General features: G+C 38.6%; 4 protein-coding genes across 6 annotated transcripts; 3 read left to right on the top strand and 1 right to left on the bottom strand.

The window, feature by feature from the left end:
- The first annotated feature begins 748 nt into the window (after window positions 1–748).
- LOC103446067 (E3 ubiquitin-protein ligase WAV3-like) lies at window positions 749–4,751 on the top strand. Of its 2 annotated transcripts, none has more exons than XM_008385124.4 (2): window positions 749–1,188; window positions 2,612–4,751. In XM_008385124.4, the coding sequence occupies exons 1-2, from the start codon at window positions 955–957 to the stop codon at window positions 4,430–4,432; spliced, it is 2,055 nt and encodes a 684-aa protein (XP_008383346.1). In that variant the 5' UTR covers window positions 749–954; the 3' UTR covers window positions 4,433–4,751. The 2 variants fall into 2 exon arrangements, with proteins under 2 accessions (XP_008383346.1, XP_028966019.1); XM_029110186.2 differs by lacking the exon at window positions 749–1,188 and adding an exon at window positions 2,262–2,468.
- Window positions 4,752–6,380: 1,629 nt separating this feature from the next.
- Window positions 6,381–15,815, top strand: LOC103446066 (vacuolar sorting protein 3). 2 transcript variants are annotated; one of them, XR_011571923.1, is made up of 15 exons: window positions 6,381–6,557; window positions 7,055–8,262; window positions 8,484–8,759; window positions 9,266–9,462; window positions 9,592–9,733; window positions 10,531–10,803; window positions 10,949–11,021; window positions 11,847–11,895; window positions 12,233–12,521; window positions 12,709–12,764; window positions 13,323–13,395; window positions 13,523–13,634; window positions 13,853–13,942; window positions 14,291–14,461; window positions 14,987–15,700. XR_011571923.1 is itself a non-coding variant. In XM_070805994.1 (15 exons), the coding sequence occupies exons 2-15, from the start codon at window positions 7,132–7,134 to the stop codon at window positions 15,077–15,079; spliced, it is 3,021 nt and encodes a 1,006-aa protein (XP_070662095.1). In that variant the 5' UTR covers window positions 6,381–6,557; window positions 7,055–7,131; the 3' UTR covers window positions 15,080–15,815. The 2 variants fall into 2 exon arrangements, 1 of the variants encoding a protein (XP_070662095.1); XM_070805994.1 differs by having other exon boundaries at window positions 13,323–13,391; window positions 14,987–15,815.
- Window positions 15,816–15,966: 151 nt separating this feature from the next.
- LOC103446065 (photosystem I reaction center subunit III, chloroplastic) lies at window positions 15,967–17,118 on the top strand. Its single transcript, XM_008385121.4, has one exon. It carries the CDS (start codon window positions 16,345–16,347, stop codon window positions 17,032–17,034), a length of 690 nt encoding a protein of 229 aa, XP_008383343.1. The 5' UTR covers window positions 15,967–16,344; the 3' UTR covers window positions 17,035–17,118.
- A 1,122-nt stretch (window positions 17,119–18,240) lies between these two features.
- On the bottom strand, window positions 18,241–21,169 carry LOC103446064 (LOB domain-containing protein 4). Its single transcript, XM_008385120.4, has 2 exons — window positions 20,744–21,169; window positions 18,241–19,061 (listed from the first exon to the last, which is right to left on the bottom strand). Exons 1-2 carry the CDS (start codon window positions 20,924–20,926, stop codon window positions 18,717–18,719), a joined length of 528 nt encoding a protein of 175 aa, XP_008383342.1. The 5' UTR covers window positions 20,927–21,169; the 3' UTR covers window positions 18,241–18,716.
- Window positions 21,170–21,478: the final 309 nt, after the last annotated feature.

Here is a 21,478-nt window from a genome sequence, read left to right as displayed (position 1 = left end):
TTAATCATATGTGGAATGAAGGAATTTATATAAAGAATAGTGATTAATGTTAGTGAATTCAATTGGTAATGTAATTGTATGTTCTGACATTACAAAATATGGATAGTTTTGTAAGAAAATGAATTATTGAAGTAAAGAAATGTGATTAATGGTAGTAAATTAACCACGATTTAAAATTGGGCCGATCAACGGAATTATTTCTGAAAATAAATAATTCGGGGGCGGAGTGTTACAAAACTGATGGAGGCAACTCCTTTATACCACTGCCATGTAAACTTAAGAATTCAATATTGCCTATCATTTTCGGAAGATACTTGAAACTCTTGCACCCTCCAAATTTAAGAAAAGTAAGCTTGTGAAGAGATTGAAAATACGAATAAACTTCAACCAAACTTTTACAGTAAAAAAGATTTATATGCCCAAGTTTTTTACTCCGAGAAAAATTTGGAACTTCAGTTGGATTTTGGGAGGAACGCACATTGAACGCTTTTAATTTCATAAAGATTCTGTAAAAAATTTAAAAGAAACAGCAAGAATCAATACCTTAAGCATAATTAATTTTCTCCTGATTTCCTTTGAATCAATACTTCAGTTAGGTTTCAATACAATAAGCCTAAAAAACACCAATTGAGGTAATACGTGCCCATTGCTCCGCCCAAAAACCAAAAAATCAAATCTTTCCCATTTTTGCTAATTCGTCGCTTGATTTCCTTTGACCCACTCCCCCCCCCTCTCTCTCTCTCTCTCTCTCTCTCTCTCTCTCTCTCTACAAAGTACACACCTTTCTCTCTCCTCATATAAAATACGATCAGTACACTACACACCCACCCCTTCCACCACCCACCATGCCATAACTCACCCTCAGCTTTTCTGTTTCGCTTCGTTTTTCTCACCATCTCTCTCTCTCTCTCTCTCTCTCTCTCTTGGTGAAGATTCCTCTCATTAACTACAACAATGGCCGCTGCTACGTGGCGGAAGCTGAAGAAGTCGCTGATGCACAAGCTCTCATTCCACTCCTCCGATTCGTCGTCCACCTCGTCGGCGCCGGCGTCTCGGCCGCCTCGTCCTCCTCCTCTCGCCTTAACCTCCTCCGCCACCGTCCGCCCCTCTCCGTCGTCTCGCACCTCCTCCTCCTCCTCCTCCATCTCCTCCAAGCTCTCCCGCAGCTTCAGCTCTCGCATCTCCAAGGTCAGTAATTACTACTCTCATTTACACGCTATCAGTTCCTTCAATTCAATTTTCTTATCGATTTAATTTTCCGATGTAATTATTTAATTAATTAGTTAGTTAATTATCCCCAAGGCGCCACTCTGCGCCCTGTTTGGTTCCCGAGAAAATCTGCTCGGGATCTCAGTCGTCTGTTAATATCTCGTGTCTCGGTTGTTTTGTCGCCGGCAAGATTTTGACCGCGAGCTTTCCGGCGACGGATTGACTGAGTTGAGTGTTAATTTGCCGCGAAAACTCGGAGCAGGATGCCAGCTGTTATTTTTCCCAAACAAACCGGCCATCGTTTTCTGACTAATTAAGTTGGTTCGCCAATTGACCAATATGCCCCTACTGCTTTTGTTTTTTTTTTTACGGGCGGTGGGTTTTTGCTTTGTCGGTTTCTTCGGTGGCAGTTTGGGGATTTAGAGTTAGGCACTTGATCACGTTTCTTTCTGTTTAATTTTTTGGAGTAATTAGAAAATTACGTTTCTCTGTTTTGGTGTGTATGTTAAACGTTGCTCATTAAGTCTCTATCCGGTGGTTTTCAATTAATTAAATATGTATTTATTTAATTCAGCTGCCCATAAATTTACAGAAACTGACAGTTTTGTTTTGGTTTGTATTAATTTATTTTATTTTGACTAATCTAGTAAATAAAAAGAAATGCTGAGAGGACTCTTAAAATGTTGTGGCGAGAAGTCCCGTTTAACTGTGAGGCGGCAGAAAGTCCATGAATAATCCTTTTGTGAGAGTTCCCGTAGCGTTTCTCATAAATAAAAGTAGAATGTGAATTGTTCTTTTGAGCTAACTAGTTTTTAGTTTGGCCGTATTTTTTGACAAAGATGAAATCTGATTTTTTACATGTTTCGCACATTTTAAGTTTCCCTAATAGTTCCCAACATAGTTTTGAAGGATCTTGGTGGAACTCTTCAATGATTTTCTTGTTAAAAGTCAATGACTTTGAGGTCAAGAAAGCCGAAAGTCAAAGCTTTATCTTGCACGCCCTAGCAATTATTATGTCATATCATCTTTCGGTAGTCAAAGAGATGACAGCATATCTCATTTTGTGGATAATTTTACAAGAATTTTGATTATGAAATTCTAGTTTCCGAATTCGTATAGTTGCGAAGATTTGTTTGTACTGTGTTTATTGTGACTCTTGGTCTTGAATGACTCGAGTTGTGCGGCTTGCTTGAGTTAGCACCGAATTTGCTTTTCCAATAGCTTTCAGTGCTTAACATTGTAACACTATGACAGGCTATGTATGTGGCGAAAATTCTGTTTGTTCAATTTGGTTGATCGCAGCCTTCTCTGTTTGTATTACTTTTTAGACAATTGTTGAAAGGTAAATGTATTGGTATGCTAATCTCATGACTGACAGTTGTTTAAATTCTTTCGTGCACAGAAAAATTGCGCCATTTGCCTGAGTAACCTGAGAGCAGGGCAAGGCCAAGCCATCTTCACTGCTGAGTGCTCCCACTCTTTCCACTTCCTTTGCATTGCCAACAATGTCAAACATGGAAATATTTGCTGCCCCATCTGCCGTTCCAAGTGGAATGATGTGCCTTTCCAAGCTCCCACCAACGTTGCAGATACTCAACAAAACCACTTGGGTCACATCCATAACGGTTTTAACCATCGTTACCAGTCTCACCTCCCATTGCTGCCCCAGGTCCATCCCGAGCCACTTAGCTTCTCAGATGATGAGCCTCTCCCGTCCACCTCACCTAGTCGATTCTCTGGCCCCCAAAATGTTACAATCAGGACTTATACAGAGTACTCTGCTATCCCTGTTGCAGAATCTCGCCCAACATTTCCTGTTCTTGTCAGCGTTCGAGCACCACCCCTTCAAGGAGGTGCAAACAGCCATGGTCGTACCCCCATTGACCTTGTAACAGTTCTGGATGTAAGTGGCAGCATGTTTGGCACAAAAATTGCCCTTCTCAAGCGCGCTGTCAGATTTGTCATACAAAACTTGGGGCCTTATGACCGGCTTGCCATAGTTTCATTCTCAAATACTGCTAAAAGGGTCTTTCCTCTCCGAAGAATGACTGTTGATGGTCGTGAAAGCGCCTTTCTAGCAGTCGAGTCTCTTAGAGCACATGGTGGAACCGACATTGTTGGAGGACTCAAGAAAGGAGTTCAGGTCCTTGAAGAACGCCGGGCAAGGAATCCAGTTTCTAGCATCATCCTCTTATCTGATGGAAGAGACAATTGCATCTATGACTCACAGAATACTTCAAGTCCAAACCGGGTCTCTGAGTTCTTGAACCGATTGCCAGCTTCGGTACATTGTAGCAATGTTCCCATCCACACATTTGGGTTTGGCACTGACCATGATGCCACTACTATGCATGCTATATCTGATTCATCCAGTGGCACCTTTTCCTTCATTGAGTCAGTTGCTATGATACAAGATGCCTTTGCTATGTGCATTGGTGGTCTTCTCAGTGTTGTGGCTCAGGAACTTCGACTCACAGTTAGGTCAGCATCGCACGGGGTGCAGATTGTATCAATACCATCAGGGAGACATGTGAGTGAGATTTCTGACGAGTGTCAACAAGGTGCTGTTGATGTTGGAAATATGTATGCAGAAGAGGAGAAACAGTTTCTGGTGTACCTTTTAGTTCCAACATCATCAGCAACTGGAAACAGGGAAGGCATAAGGAAGACATCACTGTTGGATGTGTCATGCGTGTACAAGGATCTAGGCTCAAATGAGTCAACCCATGTGCAAGGTGAGAGAGTAGAGATATTAAGACCCAAGGTTTGGTCCCCTGCAGATGAGGCAGTGTGTTTGGAGGTCGACCGTCAGAGGAATAGAATTCTGGTGGCTGAAGGTATTGCAGAGGCACAAGCAATGGCTGAAATGGGAAATCTAGAAGGTGCACAGGCTATTTTGGCACAACGAATAGCAACCATCTTAACATCACCGGCAGCACAAGCTGGGGATGGTCTCTGTAATTGGCTTGAAGCTGAGCTTCGAGAAATCAGGGATAGAATGGCTAGTATGGAATCATACACACAGACCGGGCGTGCTTATGTTCTTTCAGGGTTGAGCTCACATTCATGGCAGAGAGCCACAACTAGGGGTGACATGACAACCCAGATTATGACCATGAATGAAGGTGGAAACTCACGCAGCAGCGCCGTTGGCTATGAAACACCTACTATGGTTAACATGGTAAGGATGTCGCAGAATCTTGGGGTTAATCACACGGTTTAGCTTCAACAAGTAATCGAGCCTCATAGCCTGACTTCATTTTTCGGTAAGGTGTGAATACGGAACATTCATCCTCGGATTGGTTCATACTAGGCTGATAGTATTAGTAACTGGTACTTTCAAAGGGAACCTTTTATAAATTCTGACAGCAGTAGTAGTAGTAGTAGTCGTCTTCATACATAATCCTGCTGCTTGTTTTGATGGTTTACACATGATTTTCCTTCAGAATTTGATGGATATTCGAGTATTCGAGATTCTTACGGGAAGTTAATATTCGATAATTTGTTTCATCTCTTGTGGAAAGGACTAAGGATTATGTTCATATCTGTTATCTTCTGGTCTGGTGGTTGTGTTTGTACTACGCGATCGGAGTTTAAAGCCGGAACTGAAATTCTATCCAGACTGTCCTTTATCCGGATAGATATGTCCCTGTGAGGGGCTAGGGCGATCCTTACATGATTTGGCCATGTCCGTACCCTCTTCTAAAGGAAGGCTTAGATCTTTCAAATCTTACGCGCGAGGGATGTGAACCCTAGTAGGCAAAAGAATGAATCCTAACTTTCTCGCAAAACTGAAAATGGCTTAGGGGTGTATTCAATGGGGATTTTAAGGGATTTTAATTTTTTTAATGAATCTAGGGTATTTAATTATGATTTTAAGTGATTTTCTGAAATTCAAGGTCTATTCAATTAGAATTTTAAGATATTTTATTAAAATCCTTAGAAATCCGGATGTATTTAATTAAGATTTTAAAGAAGTTTATAACATGTCAGGTGTATTCAATTAGAAATTGATTTTAAAAAATTTGAGAAAGTTGAGGAATTAGAGGGAATTGGAGAGATTTCGTAGTGTATTTTAAATATCCACAAATCTCATCTCCTCCCATGAGATTTCGAGGGAATTGAATCAAAAATTTATATGAAATCTCTACAAATCACTTAAACTTCATAAAAATCCACAGATTTATAAATCCATTAAAATCTTTCAAATTCTCAATTGAATACACCCCTTAGATTCACAAATGCATCAACAACAAAATTGACGTGTTCCAATCAGATGACGAAACTAACCGGATTTGTTGAAAGTAAGAAGCTAGATGAATTTAGAAATTAGGGATCAAATTCAAATTTGAGAATCATGACTCGAAATGAATTGCAACCATATCGACCGGAAAGTGAAAATAGAATCAAACTAGAAGATTTTATATTTTGGTAAATGAATAAAAAAATCAGCAAAATATTTCCTCGCTAGCATCACATTGGTTTGCTATGAGTTTATATGGTCTTGGGTTATTTCTCATATTGTCAATTGATTTTATGGTGGAACCTCAATTTTATCATGGTATCAGAGTAAGGTTGTTCACGTGTGAAGCCCAATGGCCACACGCGCTTCACGTCACCTAGTTGTTGTCCACATGTAGGCTTGAAAATCCGCCACACGTGCAGGGGCGTGTTGAGAGTTGTCCCACATTGGTGAGGGACAATGTTTGCTATGAGTTTATATGGTCTTGTGCTACTCCCCATATTACCAATTAGTTTTATGGTGGAATCTCAATTTCATCAATTTCATGTCACAAATAAGCAATTCGAGCTAGCTTAAATAAATTATGAAGATTTCGCACATTATACATTATTTTTAATACAAATTTGTTAGATCTCACATTATACAAAATTTATTTATCTTACACTTACAATAATAATAATTTTCTATAATGTCACGTCTTAATCAACGATATTAATTTTATATAAAATTTATTAAAAGACTATAATATCTAAACTATTAAATTTTTGTACCAATTAATGATACATAATATGAAAGAAAAATTAAATTAACACCCCAAACACTTTCCGATATTATTAAGCTTATATTTTCGAATTAAAAAAAAAAAAAAAAAAAAAACAGAGAGAGAGAGCAAAAGACGGTGGAGGAAATATAGCCTATAGGAATTGACGTTGGAACAAATAAAAACAAAAAAAATGAAAAATGGAACTTTGACGTCTGGTGATGCTACTGTTAGGCGAAATTCTCGAATTGCGAACAGTTTGGCCTTTCCCACCACCGTAGATGCTTCGGCAGTCTCCGCCTTGCTCCGTCGACTTCCTGCGACCACCGTCGTCTAGCATCTCAAGTATGAATGTTCTCTTAATTTTTTCATGTTTTTAGCTATTTTCCTTTTAAATTCTGTTCGATCTACAAAAAATGATTAATTAGACTGAGAAAGAAGAAAATTTAACACTGTTTTCGCCGGTTTGTGTCTTTTACATTGACGGAAATTGGGGGATGCCATTAATTTTGCTCTTGATTTTTTAGTGATTGGCGAAGTGAGAATTTGGTATATTGTTCTAATGCACGAGAGCTTGAATTTGTGCTGCATTTGAATGGTATTTTTTTTTGTTTGTTTGATAAAATTTGATCTTGTAGGTTATTACTATGCAGAAAATATATTGAAACAATGGTGACATTTTGATAATCGGGTTGTTGTTTATCCGTGCAATTCAATCGATTTTCGACATGAGGTTGCTGTAATAGCTGTAGTAATAGTCTACTTACGTTTTTTATGCTCTATAGTTCAATGGATTACAGTGCTGAGCGTTGTAATTAGTTTTGAGTTACTTGCAATTTCAGGGGGTATTTTCTTGTAATGTTTGTTGACCGAAAAAAGGATCTTGTAATGTTCATCGTCAAGCACTAGCCTTTTATACATGGCCAAGCCCGAACCTAGAGGTCGCACTGTCCTTGAACCACTGTCATTGTTCAACCTCTCTGACCACTCTCGTGCACGAGTTACATCACTCGCTATCTCCAAGGTCTCCGACTCACAATGTCTAATCTACCTTGGGACCCAGTTTGGAATCCTGCTTTTGCTCTCTGTAAATCCCAATGATCAATCCCCATCCGATCCTTCCAACAACCCTTCAATCCCACAAAACATTTCGTTTTTGCGAAAAGTTTTGGTTGGCAATTCCTCAGTGGAGTCTATCCAAGTGTTTGGTGAGATTGGGAAGCTCTTGGTGCTTTTGGATGGGTTTTTGTTTTTGGTTGATTCGCTTCTGTTACAGCCCGTGAAAAGATTGAGTTTCTTGAGAGGAATTTCTGTCATCACAAGGAGGCTGCGAAGCAGTGAATCAGAATGCTCGAATTTGTCAGGTCTTAGTAATTCATCAGAGTATACAAGCACAAGTCAGCGGTTTTTGCAAAAGTTGGGAAGTGGGATCAGAACAAATGGCTCGAAAATGAAAGAAACTGTGCAGCAGCATATAGGCCATCATGTTTTCTCTGTTGTGATTGGTAAAAGATTGGTATTGGTAGAGCTTGTTTTGAGTAATAGAGTAGGTAAAAGTGACCAAGACTTTGATGATGGGTCTTTTGTAATTCTGAAGGAAATTCAGTGTATTGATGGGGTTACGGCCATGGTATGGCTCAATGATTCGATAATTGTCAGTACGGTTAATGGATATAGTTTGTTTTCATGTGTTACCGGACAAAGTGGTGTAATATTTTCGCTACCGGATGTTTCTAGTCTGCCACGGCTTAAATTGTTGTGTAAAGAATGGAATGTACTTTTGTTGGTGGACAATGTTGGCATCATAGCTAATGCACATGGGCAGCCAGTTGGTGGTAGCTTGGTGTTCCATAGTAACCTGGATTCTATTGGGGAGATATCTTCATATGTGGTCATTGCAAGGGATGGAAAGCTGGAGTTGTATCATAAGAAAACAGGTAGATGCATTCAGATGATCACTTTTGGTGGTGAAGGGGTAGGAGGGCCTTGCATTGTTGCAGATGAGCAAGATGGAAGTGGAAAACTTCTTGTTGTTGCAACCCCCACCAAGGTATGGGAAAAAATCGATCTAGTGATTTTTTTTTTAATTATTATTAAGGGGAGGAGGGAGTTTTGAACCTGGGAGGTGTGGGTAGAAACCCAACACCCTATTCACTAGGATATTGGACAGCATGCTCAATTTAATGATTATCTATACTCTTTTAGCTTCATTGCAGACATGAACAATTAAAGATTTTTATTTGTTGTCCTTTCCATGTTGCAAATTTCTAGGTTGTTTGCTATCAGAAATTACCATCTGAAGAACAAATTAAAGATCTATTGAGAAAAAAAAACTTCAAGGAAGCCATCTCCTTGGTGGAAGATCTTGAGTGTGAGGGTGAATTATCAAAGGATATGCTCTCGTTTGTTCATGCTCAAGTGGGGTTTCTCTTGCTTTTTGACTTGCATTTTGAGGAAGCAGTGAATCACTTTTTGCAGTCTGAGACAATGCAGCCTTCTGAAATATTTCCATTCATAATGAGAGATCCAAATCGATGGTCACTACTGGTATGATATTTTTTTGCTCATAACCAAGGGATACGGTCACATATAATATCTTCCTATATGAATAAAACTCACATATGCTGTCTCTGCCTTACTAAAAAACGAGAGGAGTGTTTCCTTTAAAATATAATTACTCGTCAAAAGGTGTAAGAAGAAAATCAGGACATGGAGTGTGATACTCATTAGAATGTGAAGGTTAATATTCTTGTTGTATTTTCTTGGGGATGTTAGATTACTAGGAAAAAATACATAGGCAATGTGTAGTTGAAGAGAAAAGATTGCATAATTATATTCAATTTATCATTTATACTATTTCTTTATGTAACAATCAATACTACATTGTGAATGCGAAGAATTGTGAAAGACTCGCATGCTTGCAATCTTAGCCTGCATTTATGCTGCATTTAGCACGAACATATGTACTTCTATTACGAGCTTGCTGATTTTCATGTTGTAGTGCTGTTAAGCTTCTGAGTTTGTAATCATAGTATTTGAGCTTGCGTTTTCAGGTTCCTAGAAACCGCTATTGGGGTTTGCATCCTCCCCCTGCGCCTCTGGAAGATGTTGTGGATGACGGGTTGATGGCAATTCAAAGAGCAATCTTTCTTAGGAAAGCAGGTGTAGAAACTGTGGTAGATGATGCATTTCTCCTGAATCCACCAAATAGGGATAAATTGTTGGAGTCTGCCATCAAATCAATTACTAGGTGACTACATCACTTCTGGTTTTTTGTTAAATGTTTTTCTATTGTTTTCTGTTGCATTTTTTTATTTAATTTCACAACTAACTTGTACTTGGATTATAGTAACTTTTTCAATATACATTCTTGCTACAGATATTTGGAGGTTTCTCGTGAGAAAGAGTTGACTCCATCAGTGAAGGAGGGAGTTGACACCCTATTAATGTACCTCTACAGAGCTTTGAATAATGTTTATGACATGGAGAAGCTGGCATCATCAGAGAATTCTTGTGTTGTGGTATGTTTTCCCACTCTCATATATTCGTTTTACTATGCTGAAGGATTTTTGCTTTTACAACTTTCCTAAATCAGGAGTTCCTGTTTCCATACTGCATTATTTCTAGTCTTCTTGAATTTTTGCTTTTACAATTTTGGGAGCAGCCTCTCCATAAATGGGGGTAAGGCTAGCCGACATTCACCTCTCCCAGACCCTGCGTAAAGCGGGAGCCTTGTGCAATGGGTACGACCTTCTTTAATAAAATCAAAGGCAAAACAAGTTGTGTTTTCATTATAGACCTTTTTTCATTATAGACCTGTTTATCCATTTGATTTCATCCACTTTAGGATATCTTCTTTTTTCATTTATACCATAATATGAATCAGAGAAAGTGACGTAGTGATTGTTAGGATTAGAAAAGAAGATTGATAGTTAGTGTAGTTGAATGAAAAACTAAGATGAAATTGACAAAAAATTCCCTTAATTTGGACCATAGTAAAGCTGCAAATTGTATTGCCGGGGGCCTGGGTCAGACCTGATTTGTATTTAATTGCTAAGAGACAGTTTTGGGATTTTAACCAACTAGAAAGGGCACACCATATGATGGTATCAAATGCAAGTACCATGCAACGTGTCCTCTAGTTGAAGACATTATATCAATGTTTGGTTTTGGAATAGCAACATACTTAATAGGCCTCAAGACAATGCACTGTTAGGATGTTGGCAAACAATCTTAGCATTCCCATGCATTGAAAAACAGAGGCTATTGTCTGGAGCCTGCTTGAAGGATGACTGTAGAACTTGCATGGGCGGTGCAGGAGGAGTTGGAAACTTTGTTAGATGACTCTGGGCATTTACGTACGCTTGCCTTCCTATATGCAAGTAAAGGAATTAGCTCAAAGGCTCTTGGTATCTGGCGCATCTTGGCAAGAAATTATTCTTCTGGCCTTTGGAAAGACCCCATGTTGGAGAGTGGTTCACAGGATGGTGGTACAAATATCATCTCTGGTAAGGAGACTGCTGCAGCTGAAGCATCAAAGCTTCTTGAGGAGTCATCTGATCCAAGCCTTGTTCTTCAACATCTTGGATGGGTACGTGTTAATTATCTGCAGAGTTGTTCCTTATTTATCTTGGATGGTTTGTTTTGTTTTATTTTTGAAGTTTGAAATTTTTTGAAAGTTATGGTTTGTGCTTCGCAACTCCCTTGTTTAATTAGGAGTTGATTGGTATTGTTAGGTTGCAGATATCAACCAGGTTTTTGCAGTTCAGGTTTTGACATCAGATAAAAGAGCTAATCAACTTCCACCAGGTGGGTCTTTGATCTCCCAGTAATTTTGGTTTTGATGTGTGTTTTTTTGGTTACCACTTGTGTAGAAAATGACATCTAGGCAAGTATCCAGTTTTAAGGTGAGTGATGTATAAGAAGTTTACACCTTTATGTCTGTGCCATTGGTTAGCTACCCCAAGCAGTGGCGGAGCCAGAATTTCATGTGAGGAGGGAGGGGCCTCCCAACATGAAAAGTTGTAGTAAATTGCACATTTGGAAAACCAATCAAATTCAGTACAGAGAACTAAAAACATTGTGCAAACTCAAACACTTGAATACGAAGTAAGAGTTAAGCATGAAAGATTTGAAAATATAACAGAAGGACTAAAGAAATGACAAAGAAAAGTTGATAGCAAAAGGAGGGGAAGGGAAGTCTGCACTGAAATAAGAGAGATGGAGTGAAAAACGAGGCATGTAAAAGGAAAATAGAGTTTAGATTAAGAAGGGGCACACTTGAATTTAATGGTATTACACTGATAAGGCGCAGCAACAACAATATGTTATTGTAGCAAGAAAAAAGGCAGGATGGGCCCAGGACTATTCTGGTCCCTTAGTAGCTCTGCCTCTGACCCCAAGCATGCATCTAGGCATTCATTTGGAAAATCCCTTTGAAGTAGGGCATCTAAACAATTCAAACTTTATTTAGCTGTATCAGCCTTTTGTATTTTGTTACTTCTTAAAAAATACAAGCCTTTTATATTAGTGTGTGTGTTATGCTGCTATCTGTATGGCATGAAAGCTAATAAATGGTTATCAATAATGCATATAAAAGTTTTAATTTACTTGAGAAATTCTCTTTTACTGCAGATGAAGTTATTGCAGCTATTGATCCAAAGAAGGTAGAGATTTTTCAAAGGTATGTCAATTACATAGACCACGGTACAGCCTTTTCTTGAGACTTTTCAGAAAGGTAGAAAGGTATAGAATGTAGCCATTTATTTAACCAACCGTACCATTATAAGTTTACAATGCAACCAAGCTAACCACCTGTGTTTTCGTTAAAGTGCTATTCTTATTATCTTACTGTTCCAGCCATTTGTTTTGTCAAACGCATTTGCAATATTTAATTTTTCCTTGGTTGCCTTTACTGTGTTATGTACTTATTACTTATCAGAAAGAAAAACAGAAGTTTCTTTCTTATGTGATGTGACCTTCAATGTATAGAATTGGGTTCTACCTCTTTATGTGCACAGGTACCTTCAGTGGTTGATTGAAGACCAAGAATACAGTGACAGTCAGTTCCACACATTATATGCTCTTTCACTTGCCAAGTCAGCAATTGAAGCATTTCAAGCAGATATTGCCTCGCAAAACCTTGGTCCTGGAAGGATAGAAGAGACAAACATTTCTGATGATAGAACAAGTTTGATATTTCAAAGTTCTGTTCGGGAAAGACTGCAGATGTTTTTAGAGTCTTCAGACTTGTATGACCCAGAGGAGGTTCTAGACTTAATTGAGGGATCAGAATTGTGGTCGGAGAAGGTTTGTCATAACCATTTATGGACCTTGTCTTGAATTTTGCTTTTGAACCCTGGCTACCTGAATACACGAATTATTTACAATGTGCCATTGGACAAGTTAATTATTAAGTTGTGGTCATTAGCTGTTGGGCCAATTATAGACATTGATACTGCTACTGCTACTTTCTGAATTTCGATTTATTTAACAGGCTATTCTTTACAAGAAACTAGGGCAAGAGGCATTGGTGCTCCAAATTTTAGCCCTGTAAGTTTCATCTTGCTTTCTGAAAAATCTGCAACAATACATTAGTTGCTACTTCATCTGGGTATCATTTATAATTAATGCGGCACAAGTTCATGGTTGCTTCGATGTGGTTCCCCAATTTTGTTTTCCTGAGAATGATAAATTTCAGTATTATCTTGACAATGGGGTTTCTTTTGTGCATTTCTTAAATTTTTACACCTATCTTATTTTGTGAAGTTTCAAAAAAGTTACGTGTTCAGCAATTTTTTGCATCACATAAGGTTTATGACTAGTAGTAGCAGTAAAATCTTATGGTATGGGGTTTAGGTAAAGAAATTGTTCCACATAGTATTTAAGTAACTGAGCTTTGGGGGTTTCCCTTCCCCAGCCCCATCCCCCACCCCCCACCCCCCACCCCCCACCCCCCACCCCCCAATTATATCTTTTTACATTATGCGGTGTCGAATATGCTTCAGTTATGGGGTTTCATAGTAAGTTGAGAAGTGTTGGCCTATGGTCTAACTTAGGGTAACATTGCTTTTTAAGTTTCGTGTGAACTAACATACAGTCACTTTTTAGGAAGCTGGAAAACAGTGAAGCTGCTGAGCAATATTGTGCTGAGATTGGGAGACCTGATGTCTATATGCAGTTGGTTCTCTCTCTCTCTCTCCACATTCACAAGCACACAAAACACCCATAAACACACATGCAAACTATGCCTATGATGTATTTAAAATTGCTTCTCAATTTTCCCTTTTGTTTGTGCTGTGAGAACTCAGGTTACTTGATATGTATTTGGATCCTCAAGATGGTAAGGAGCCTATGTTTAAAGCTGCTGTTCGCCTACTCCACAATCATGGGGAATCATTAGATCCTTTGCAAGTTTTAGAGGTATCAGACTCTCTCTCTCTCTCTCTCTCTCTCTCTCTCTCTCTCTCACAGAGATTTCTGGGAAATTGGTGGGGAGCGGAGAAAACTGAAGTTTGCACAATTGCACATACATTTTTGTTTGGTTACTTCTACATTATTAGCAAGATTCTAATTTTGGGGACTCAAGAGTCTTAAGATGTTTCTCATTTTCTGTGCAAAATTCTGGTTTGATGTTGCAGAGATTGTCCCCAGATATGCCTCTTCAACTTGCTTCTGAGACTATATTAAGAATGTTGAGAGCTCGACTTCATCATCACCGTCAAGGAAGGGTAAGTTCTGTGTTTGAGATTTTTGTCATTCTTCCTTAAGATCGTGAAATATTCATTCATTGGTTTATTTTTTTTATTTTTTATTTTTTATTTTTTATTTTCGTGGGTATTGAGCTATGTTCTCCATATCAGATTTTTGTCATTCTTCCTTAAGATCGTGAAATATTCATTCATTGGTTTTTTTTTTTTTTTTTTTTTTTTTGTTTGTTTGGGTGGGTATTGAGCTATGTTCTCCATATCATAAGTAAATTAGTGAATCTATTTTTTCTTAAGTTGCTTGCACGTAGCATCTCCATGTTTCGTGCTTTTCATTCCTTATCTTGAGCCAATACATTAATTGCTTTTCAGATTGTGCACAATCTGTCACGTGCTTTAGATACAGATGCAAGTTTAGCAATATTGGAGGAAAAGTCAAGGCATGTGCAGATCAATGATGAAAGCCTTTGTGATTCTTGCCATGCACGCCTTGGAACTAAACTATTTGCTATGTACCCGGATGACACCATAGTCTGTTACAAGGTTAGTAATGTTGACCTTTCATTACGCACAGAGGATGATTTTTTTTCTTTTAATCTTGATAGTCCCACCTTTCATAACTTATTACTAACGCCTTACCAGACAGCCCCACGTCTGTTTTCGATCATATATTTTTCAATTTTCTGTTGGCAGAAAAATCTGGTATTGTACTTTTTCTAAGATGTCTCATATGGTTCGCTGTTGAGACACAGGAAAATACATGCAATTTGTGTGAGTATGAACTATTATCTAGATCCTCTCCCTCGGTATTTATAACGGATAATACTCTTAAATATCATGACAATGGCTTGAACCGCTCCATACTCGACTAAGAAAGGAAAATATAGGCGAACCAGTATGGTGACCTGTTACATGCAACAAGATTGTACAACCTTCCAGTTTCAAATGTTCAGCTTTAATGCAAAAAAAAATAAATTCTTAAGCAGATTTATATCTAATGGTCACCCTATGTTAATTGATCATGGCTAGTAATAAGGTTTTTCTAAATTAACATCCTTTCTTGTGCAGTGTTTCCGTCGTCAGGGTGAGTCTACATCAGTCACTGGTCGCAACTTTAAACAAGATGTCCTAGTGAAACCAGGTTGGCTTGTGACCCGGTAATCCAAATGGTGATGCGATAATGAAACTGAAGATTGAGGCTGGTCTGTGCCTCTGAGTTTTTTCTTTGAGGGTCAGGATCAGGTTTTTAGCAACTCAAAAGTCATCTCCAGGCCCCAATTTCGTAGTTCATTGTTCGGTAAAGGATGCTCCATAGCATGCCATTATTCGTTTCTCATGGAATACATGTGTTTCTTTGAATCATCATCAAGCCCACCATTGTGATAGGGAAAAACTTCAAGCATGATATCATGGTTACCAGGATCTGTTGTGATCCGAATCTCCAGAGGAACGCGTAGTTTAGAAGTTTGAGATCCGGCTAATCCATTCCTTGCCCAGAATCAGGAATAACACTGCGAGTTTGCAAAGCATGAGTCGAAATGACCAAGAGTTTGCCACATAGTGGAGCGATCAGCATTCTTCATTGCTCAGTTCTGTAGATATGCTGAACATAAACTTCCTTCTACACTGATAAAAATGTTGTTACATTCAGAGAATTTTGACAAATATTTGTAATGTGACGGTATCTATATCGGATGGCTGATAACGGAGGATGGATGTTGATGTTAGACGCTTATACGTTGTGCATTGTTATTACTTACAAAGGGAGTTTCCAAGTTATAAGTTGGGGGTTGTTTTATGATGTTTGGTAAATTCGAACAGGTTAAAAATGTGGTCCGGTTTTCTCAACTTGTTTATATTTAAGACAAAAAAGGAAATAAAAGAGACTTATATCTGTTTATGTTGGTGATATTTGTGCCATTATCTGAATATGGAGACAAGCGTTTATTATGTGATAAGCATTTATTCATCCAAATTATTACGTGACAACTGTATTAGACGAGTGGTTCACTCTTTTAGCACGCACCCTACATGCATTAAATAAACGACGCCATTTTAACTATATCTTGGTTGCAAGAATTTATCTTGAATATGAGTGTTTTCCCTTATAAATATTTGGATCAAGTTAATGGAAAGCACTGAAACCCACACAAGTCATAAAGTCATGGTAGACTTTCTCATTATCTGCATATGATTTTAAGAGTAGGATAGATTGAGAGAAAATCTAAATCAACCCCCAACCAATTACAATCATCCAACTCAGCCTCCTTACTCCCTCCACCCTATCCACTCTCCCTCCTCTCTCCTCCACCACCAGTCTCTATTCCTCCAAGATTCTAAAAACCTGCCCTCCACACTCACTTCCAAGTTCTCCTTCCTCTGTGCTCCTCCTCACAAACCCTAAACAAAAATAGAGGAAAAAAACCATGTCTCTCACAATTCCCACAAACCTTTCAAAACCCATGTTTCAGCCAAAACTTAGCTCCCCATTGGCCGCAAAGCTGCCAAGAACCGTGGTCTTCTGCTCTGCCTCCCCAAACCCTAACCCTACCCCAGAGAAAATATCGACTGCATCGCCCATGCAGGCTTTCTCCACTGCACTCGCACTCTCCTCCATCCTCATTGGCTCGGCCCCCATGCCTGCAGTTGCTGACATCTCGGGACTCACCCCATGCAAAGACTCCAAGCAGTTCGCCAAGCGTGAGAAGCAGCAGATCAAAAAACTCGAGTCCTCACTGAAGCTCTATGCACCCGACAGTGCACCCGCCCTAGCCATCAAGGCCACCATAGAGAAGACTCAGAGGAGGTTTTCCAACTATGGCAAGCAGGGTTTGCTTTGTGGGTCGGATGGGCTCCCCCATTTGATTGTCAGCGGTGACCAGAGGCACTGGGGTGAGTTTATCACGCCTGGTATTTTGTTCCTGTACATTGCTGGGTGGATCGGGTGGGTTGGGAGGAGCTACTTGATTGCCATTAGGGATGATAAGAAGCCGACACAGAAGGAGATCATCATTGATGTGCCTTTGGCTACTAGCTTGGTTTTCAGAGGCTTCAGCTGGCCTGTGGCTGCTTACAGAGAGTTAGTGAATGGTGAACTTGTTGCCAAGGACGTTTGAGCTTCTTTTTCTTATTTGTTTTTAATTTCTTTGTATAATTTGTAAAATTACTTGGAATTAATGTACCAAATGCTTGTGTTTGAACCTGATCCCACTTAACATTTCTATTTCTATTTGTGCTATACCTAAGCATAGTTTAGTAGTACCCTCATATGGTAGTATGATACTCATTTGTCATTTGAAAATACTTGGAAGTCATTTCAAATCACAGTTTGGGGTGTGTGTACAAACTTATTTTTTTGTTATTTTAGTGAGTTGCTTTTGCAAACATGTAGATTGTAATTTGTAGGTAAGTAATAATGATTTACATGAAAATCTGTAGATTAATTGTGCAAATGATATAGGGATGAACATACTTCAACAAGGTGATGCCATTTAGCCTCAATATTGTGTGTAGAGTAAACAATTCACAATTAATCCTCGATAATCAACGGTGTGGTTATATGCAGACAATTCAAGAACTTTTATGATACAAAATCTTCAAGAAAAAAGACTAAACATAGTCATTTTCATTGGTTAGGTAATTGTCTATCACGTAACAGTTAGTTTGTGACGCTTGTCAGTACGCATATTGAATGTAGAAAAATTCATATAAAAATCCTAGAAAAGGTTGTGGTTATATGCTTTGAGTGATATTTGAAGCCCCCAATTCCGAAGTTCCCAACAACAATGATTCCATCTATAATTTTGTCGAAGAAATGTGCATAAAGCATAAGTGTTTATGTCCTAATATGATGTACACAATTATAAGTACTCCACTCAAGCATTTTCGTTCACTTGTCAAAAGGGGATTCTTAGACAAAACCGCACAAATAAATCAATCACATCAAGCAATTGGAAAAAAGGAGAGAGGATCCTCATTCGGAAAAAAGCAATCCCCTCCATTGGACCAAAAAATAAAACATGCATGCACTTCAGAAAACATTAAAGAGTCGTTTCTCTGGTGTGGAAAAAGTTTACGGGGAGGAGAGGTTATCCCATTTTAGGATCAGGACAACATATATTATAATTTTTTTGAAGAATTACAAAGGGGTCTCAGCCTCTTTTTTGTTTTTTTACAGATCACCCATCAAGAGTGATTACTTGTGGCGGGACTTAAACTTAGGCCTTGATCTAAAAAAAAGAACGATCCTTACTAACTCAACCGACTCTCATCGGCATAAAAGAGTCGTTTTCCAAAACAGAAATGCAGCAAATGGTCAAATATTTAGGCAAAAATAGGTGGAATTTTACTATGATTACCAATAATATTCCATACATTACTGCTCCACAATCTGCAAATCCTACTACAATCCTCTTTCAAATTTCGTTCCCACTGTATTCCCCAAACCATCAATATGTTTGGTGGATTCACACATCCAAAGTCAACCAGTCACTTGGAGCAAATATAAAAAGTCCCACAAGCCAATATATGATTACCCAATATATATAAATAAGTTAAACTAATATTTACAATCTAGTTACTAATGGAAAAATCCATCTCAAACTCAAGCGGGCGAATCGCCTTGGTCACTGTCATCGTCACCATCACCGCCACCGCTTTTACTGTTGTAACCGTCACTAGGTTTACCCCCGGTGTACATTTAAGGACTACATAAGTAGTAAAGCAAATATTAGGCATGAATACCAAAACTAATTACTCTCTAGATTATAGTAGAGTAAACATTAGAAATTAATTAAGCTTAGCATGACCACATGGACTCTCCCAATCCCAAGCTGGTATGGTCCACCATCATATCCATGTCGAAAACGGGCCGGGTCTGAGAACCCATGAACTTAGATGGGGGTGACCCACTATTACTTGGGCTAGCTGGACTTAACCCATGGCTAGAGAATGATGCAGTCTGACGCACCCTGAGGTGCACCACCTCTGCCTGAGCTAGAGCCAGTTGGGTTTGAAGCACATCAATCTGTTGTTGTAAAGACGAAATTGCCCCAACACAACCATAAACTGGGTCTCTCACCCTGGCATTTGCTTCATACACCATGCTACTTACTGCATCTCCTCTTTGGTGCTCTGGCAGCTCCTGCAATTATCACAATTAAACTTGATCTTAACTTTTGACCACGAAGGAAAGTTGGCGCTAGTTATGATGAAAACTTACATGCAACCGAGATACCATGATGACAATATTTCAAACTAATCACACTGTGAGTGACTGACATGGATACCGTACAACTGAGTAAGTTACCCTTTTAAAGAGCCTTCAAAACTTGTAACCCTAGTCCCGAATGAAAGGCCAAAGGTCGTACAAGACATGTTTTGGCTTGATGTAATGATCACACCACTCTATGATCCTTGCAAAATCCAAATCATGCGTCATCAGCCATGCTCTTATTCATTCGGCTGAACATAATAAATGGCCCCAAATTAAGTTATGACACTTATTATTTTTTATTTTTTAAAGACTAACAGACAACTGGTGGCAAGCTATGATTATCTATCCATTCCGAGGCTGAAAAACTTGCTTAGACATTTCATCCTCCTCCTGATCACAAGTCTAGCTTTCACACCAGCAGCGGATTTCGAACTCAAGATCTTAAAATTTTAATTTGAAAGAAGTCTCGCAATTCACCATTTACCACTGAGCAACCAGCTCGTGGTTAAGTTATGACACTTTATTGGTTGCCTGTCTATATCTATGAGGCATCATGTCTCACTAAAAAGAACTGAAAAGAAAAAAAGATAGAAGATGGTGATTTTTACATTTTTATTTTTTTCATTTTGCACTTTTCTCGTTGTTTCTATTCCAATTCTATTTCGATTTATTCAATATAAAATGTTAGACGAAAAAAATACAGACTCGCCAATTAAAACTCTACGAGTAAAGATTCTCTTTGGCCTGTCTACGGAGGATAACACCCAAGCAGAAAAGAGAGAGTATTCAAGGATCCAAAAATTACTTCTCAAATAAAAAATAAAAAAAACCAACTTTTGTTTTTATTGGATTTTGGCATCTTTTCTTTATCACATTTCATGGACTTAAAATAGAAAAGTAGATCCCCAAATGATATATTTCTGTTATTTTTTTACATGAATAAAATAATAAGAAGCAAGAAACAGCTTCACGTGATCAAGTAAAACAGCTTTAGAAGAAGTTTGTAGAAAAATACAAAATAGATTTTTATTTTTTTCTCAATGGAAAGTGAAAAAGGTGAGTTGGTGTTGGTGCAGCAAGCAATGAGTGTTGTGTATCCATAAATTGACTTCATTGCCCCTTTTATCAGATTCCAAAGTCTTGTTAACCGTTGAGCAATTTTGGCTCCTCTTGGACCCGAACAGTAAAATGCCTATCTGAAAACACCCTAGTGAGAGTGAACACTTAGCAGTGCTTTTCAAATATGAACACTTGCCAATTGACCAATATGAACATTTATCCGTATGGCCGAAAGGGTTTTGGAAGCAAACTTTGGTGTAGATCGACAACATATGCAAACTACCTTCAAAGGATAATGGTAATTTATACAAATATCATGCATGTTCTCTCGTCGTTGAGCTTATTTTATGTTTATGTTATCGATCTGTGAAATTGAAATCACTGGTCAAAGTTGCTATTTCTTAATTTGTAGTACGAATTCGCAGTTCCGCAGCATAATAAGCTTGATATTCACACAACAAATTAACTTACTTTCCGAACCTACCCTTTCCATGTCTTTGAGAAGGAAGAGAGTAGAAACTAGAGAGATCATGATTAGTGGTAGGAATTACCTGCAACATCTTGTTGACATTGCTGGCACCAAACACTTTGTGAACATTAGCAAACTTTTGGGGCTCATCCGCAGGAAAATAGGGAGCAAACACACAATCCTGGGCGCACCTCCTTCTGAGAAGCTTGCATGCTGCACAGGGCGAGGGTGCACCTTGTTTCCTGCTGCCGCCGTTCTCCTTCATGCTTGCCGCGTGTCTGATCTTCGTTGGACGAACACAATCCCCAACAGTAGGCAGTAACCCTAGTTGTGTAGGGTAACACAATTTTTCCTTGAAAGAGAAGGACGAAGCCCTATTTTATGAGTGTGAAGTAGAAGCTGATGAGAGACAAAACAAAGAGGTAGCTAGTTTAGTTGAAAGAAGCAAAAACAGCAGAGAGCAGAAGAGTGGAGACTGAAAGTAGAAGGATAAGGAGGGATGTGAGGTGGGGATGGTGGGCATAATATAACAAGAAAAGGAAGCATTGCATCTGGGGTGGGTCCTACTTGAAAACCCTTTAGATTTTGGTCGACCAAAATCTTCAATCCTTGGCATGACTCATTATTTGGCGCCATTTTAAACTTACTTTTTCTCATTAGGTAACATACTATGGAGGTGGATTGTTTGCTCTCTTATTTTCATATTCTTCTCATTCCTTATTGTTTTATGTGGTCACGGTTAAGTCACATCAATATTTTATATTCTTATTACTTTTTGTTTTATTATTTTTATAAAAAAATTAATATAAAATGTTGA

Source organism: Malus domestica, chromosome 10 (assembly GCF_042453785.1).
Source record: "Malus domestica chromosome 10, GDT2T_hap1".
Lineage (NCBI taxonomy): Eukaryota > Viridiplantae > Streptophyta > Magnoliopsida > Rosales > Rosaceae > Malus > Malus domestica.
This window is presented reverse-complemented; position numbering and strand designations above follow the sequence as displayed.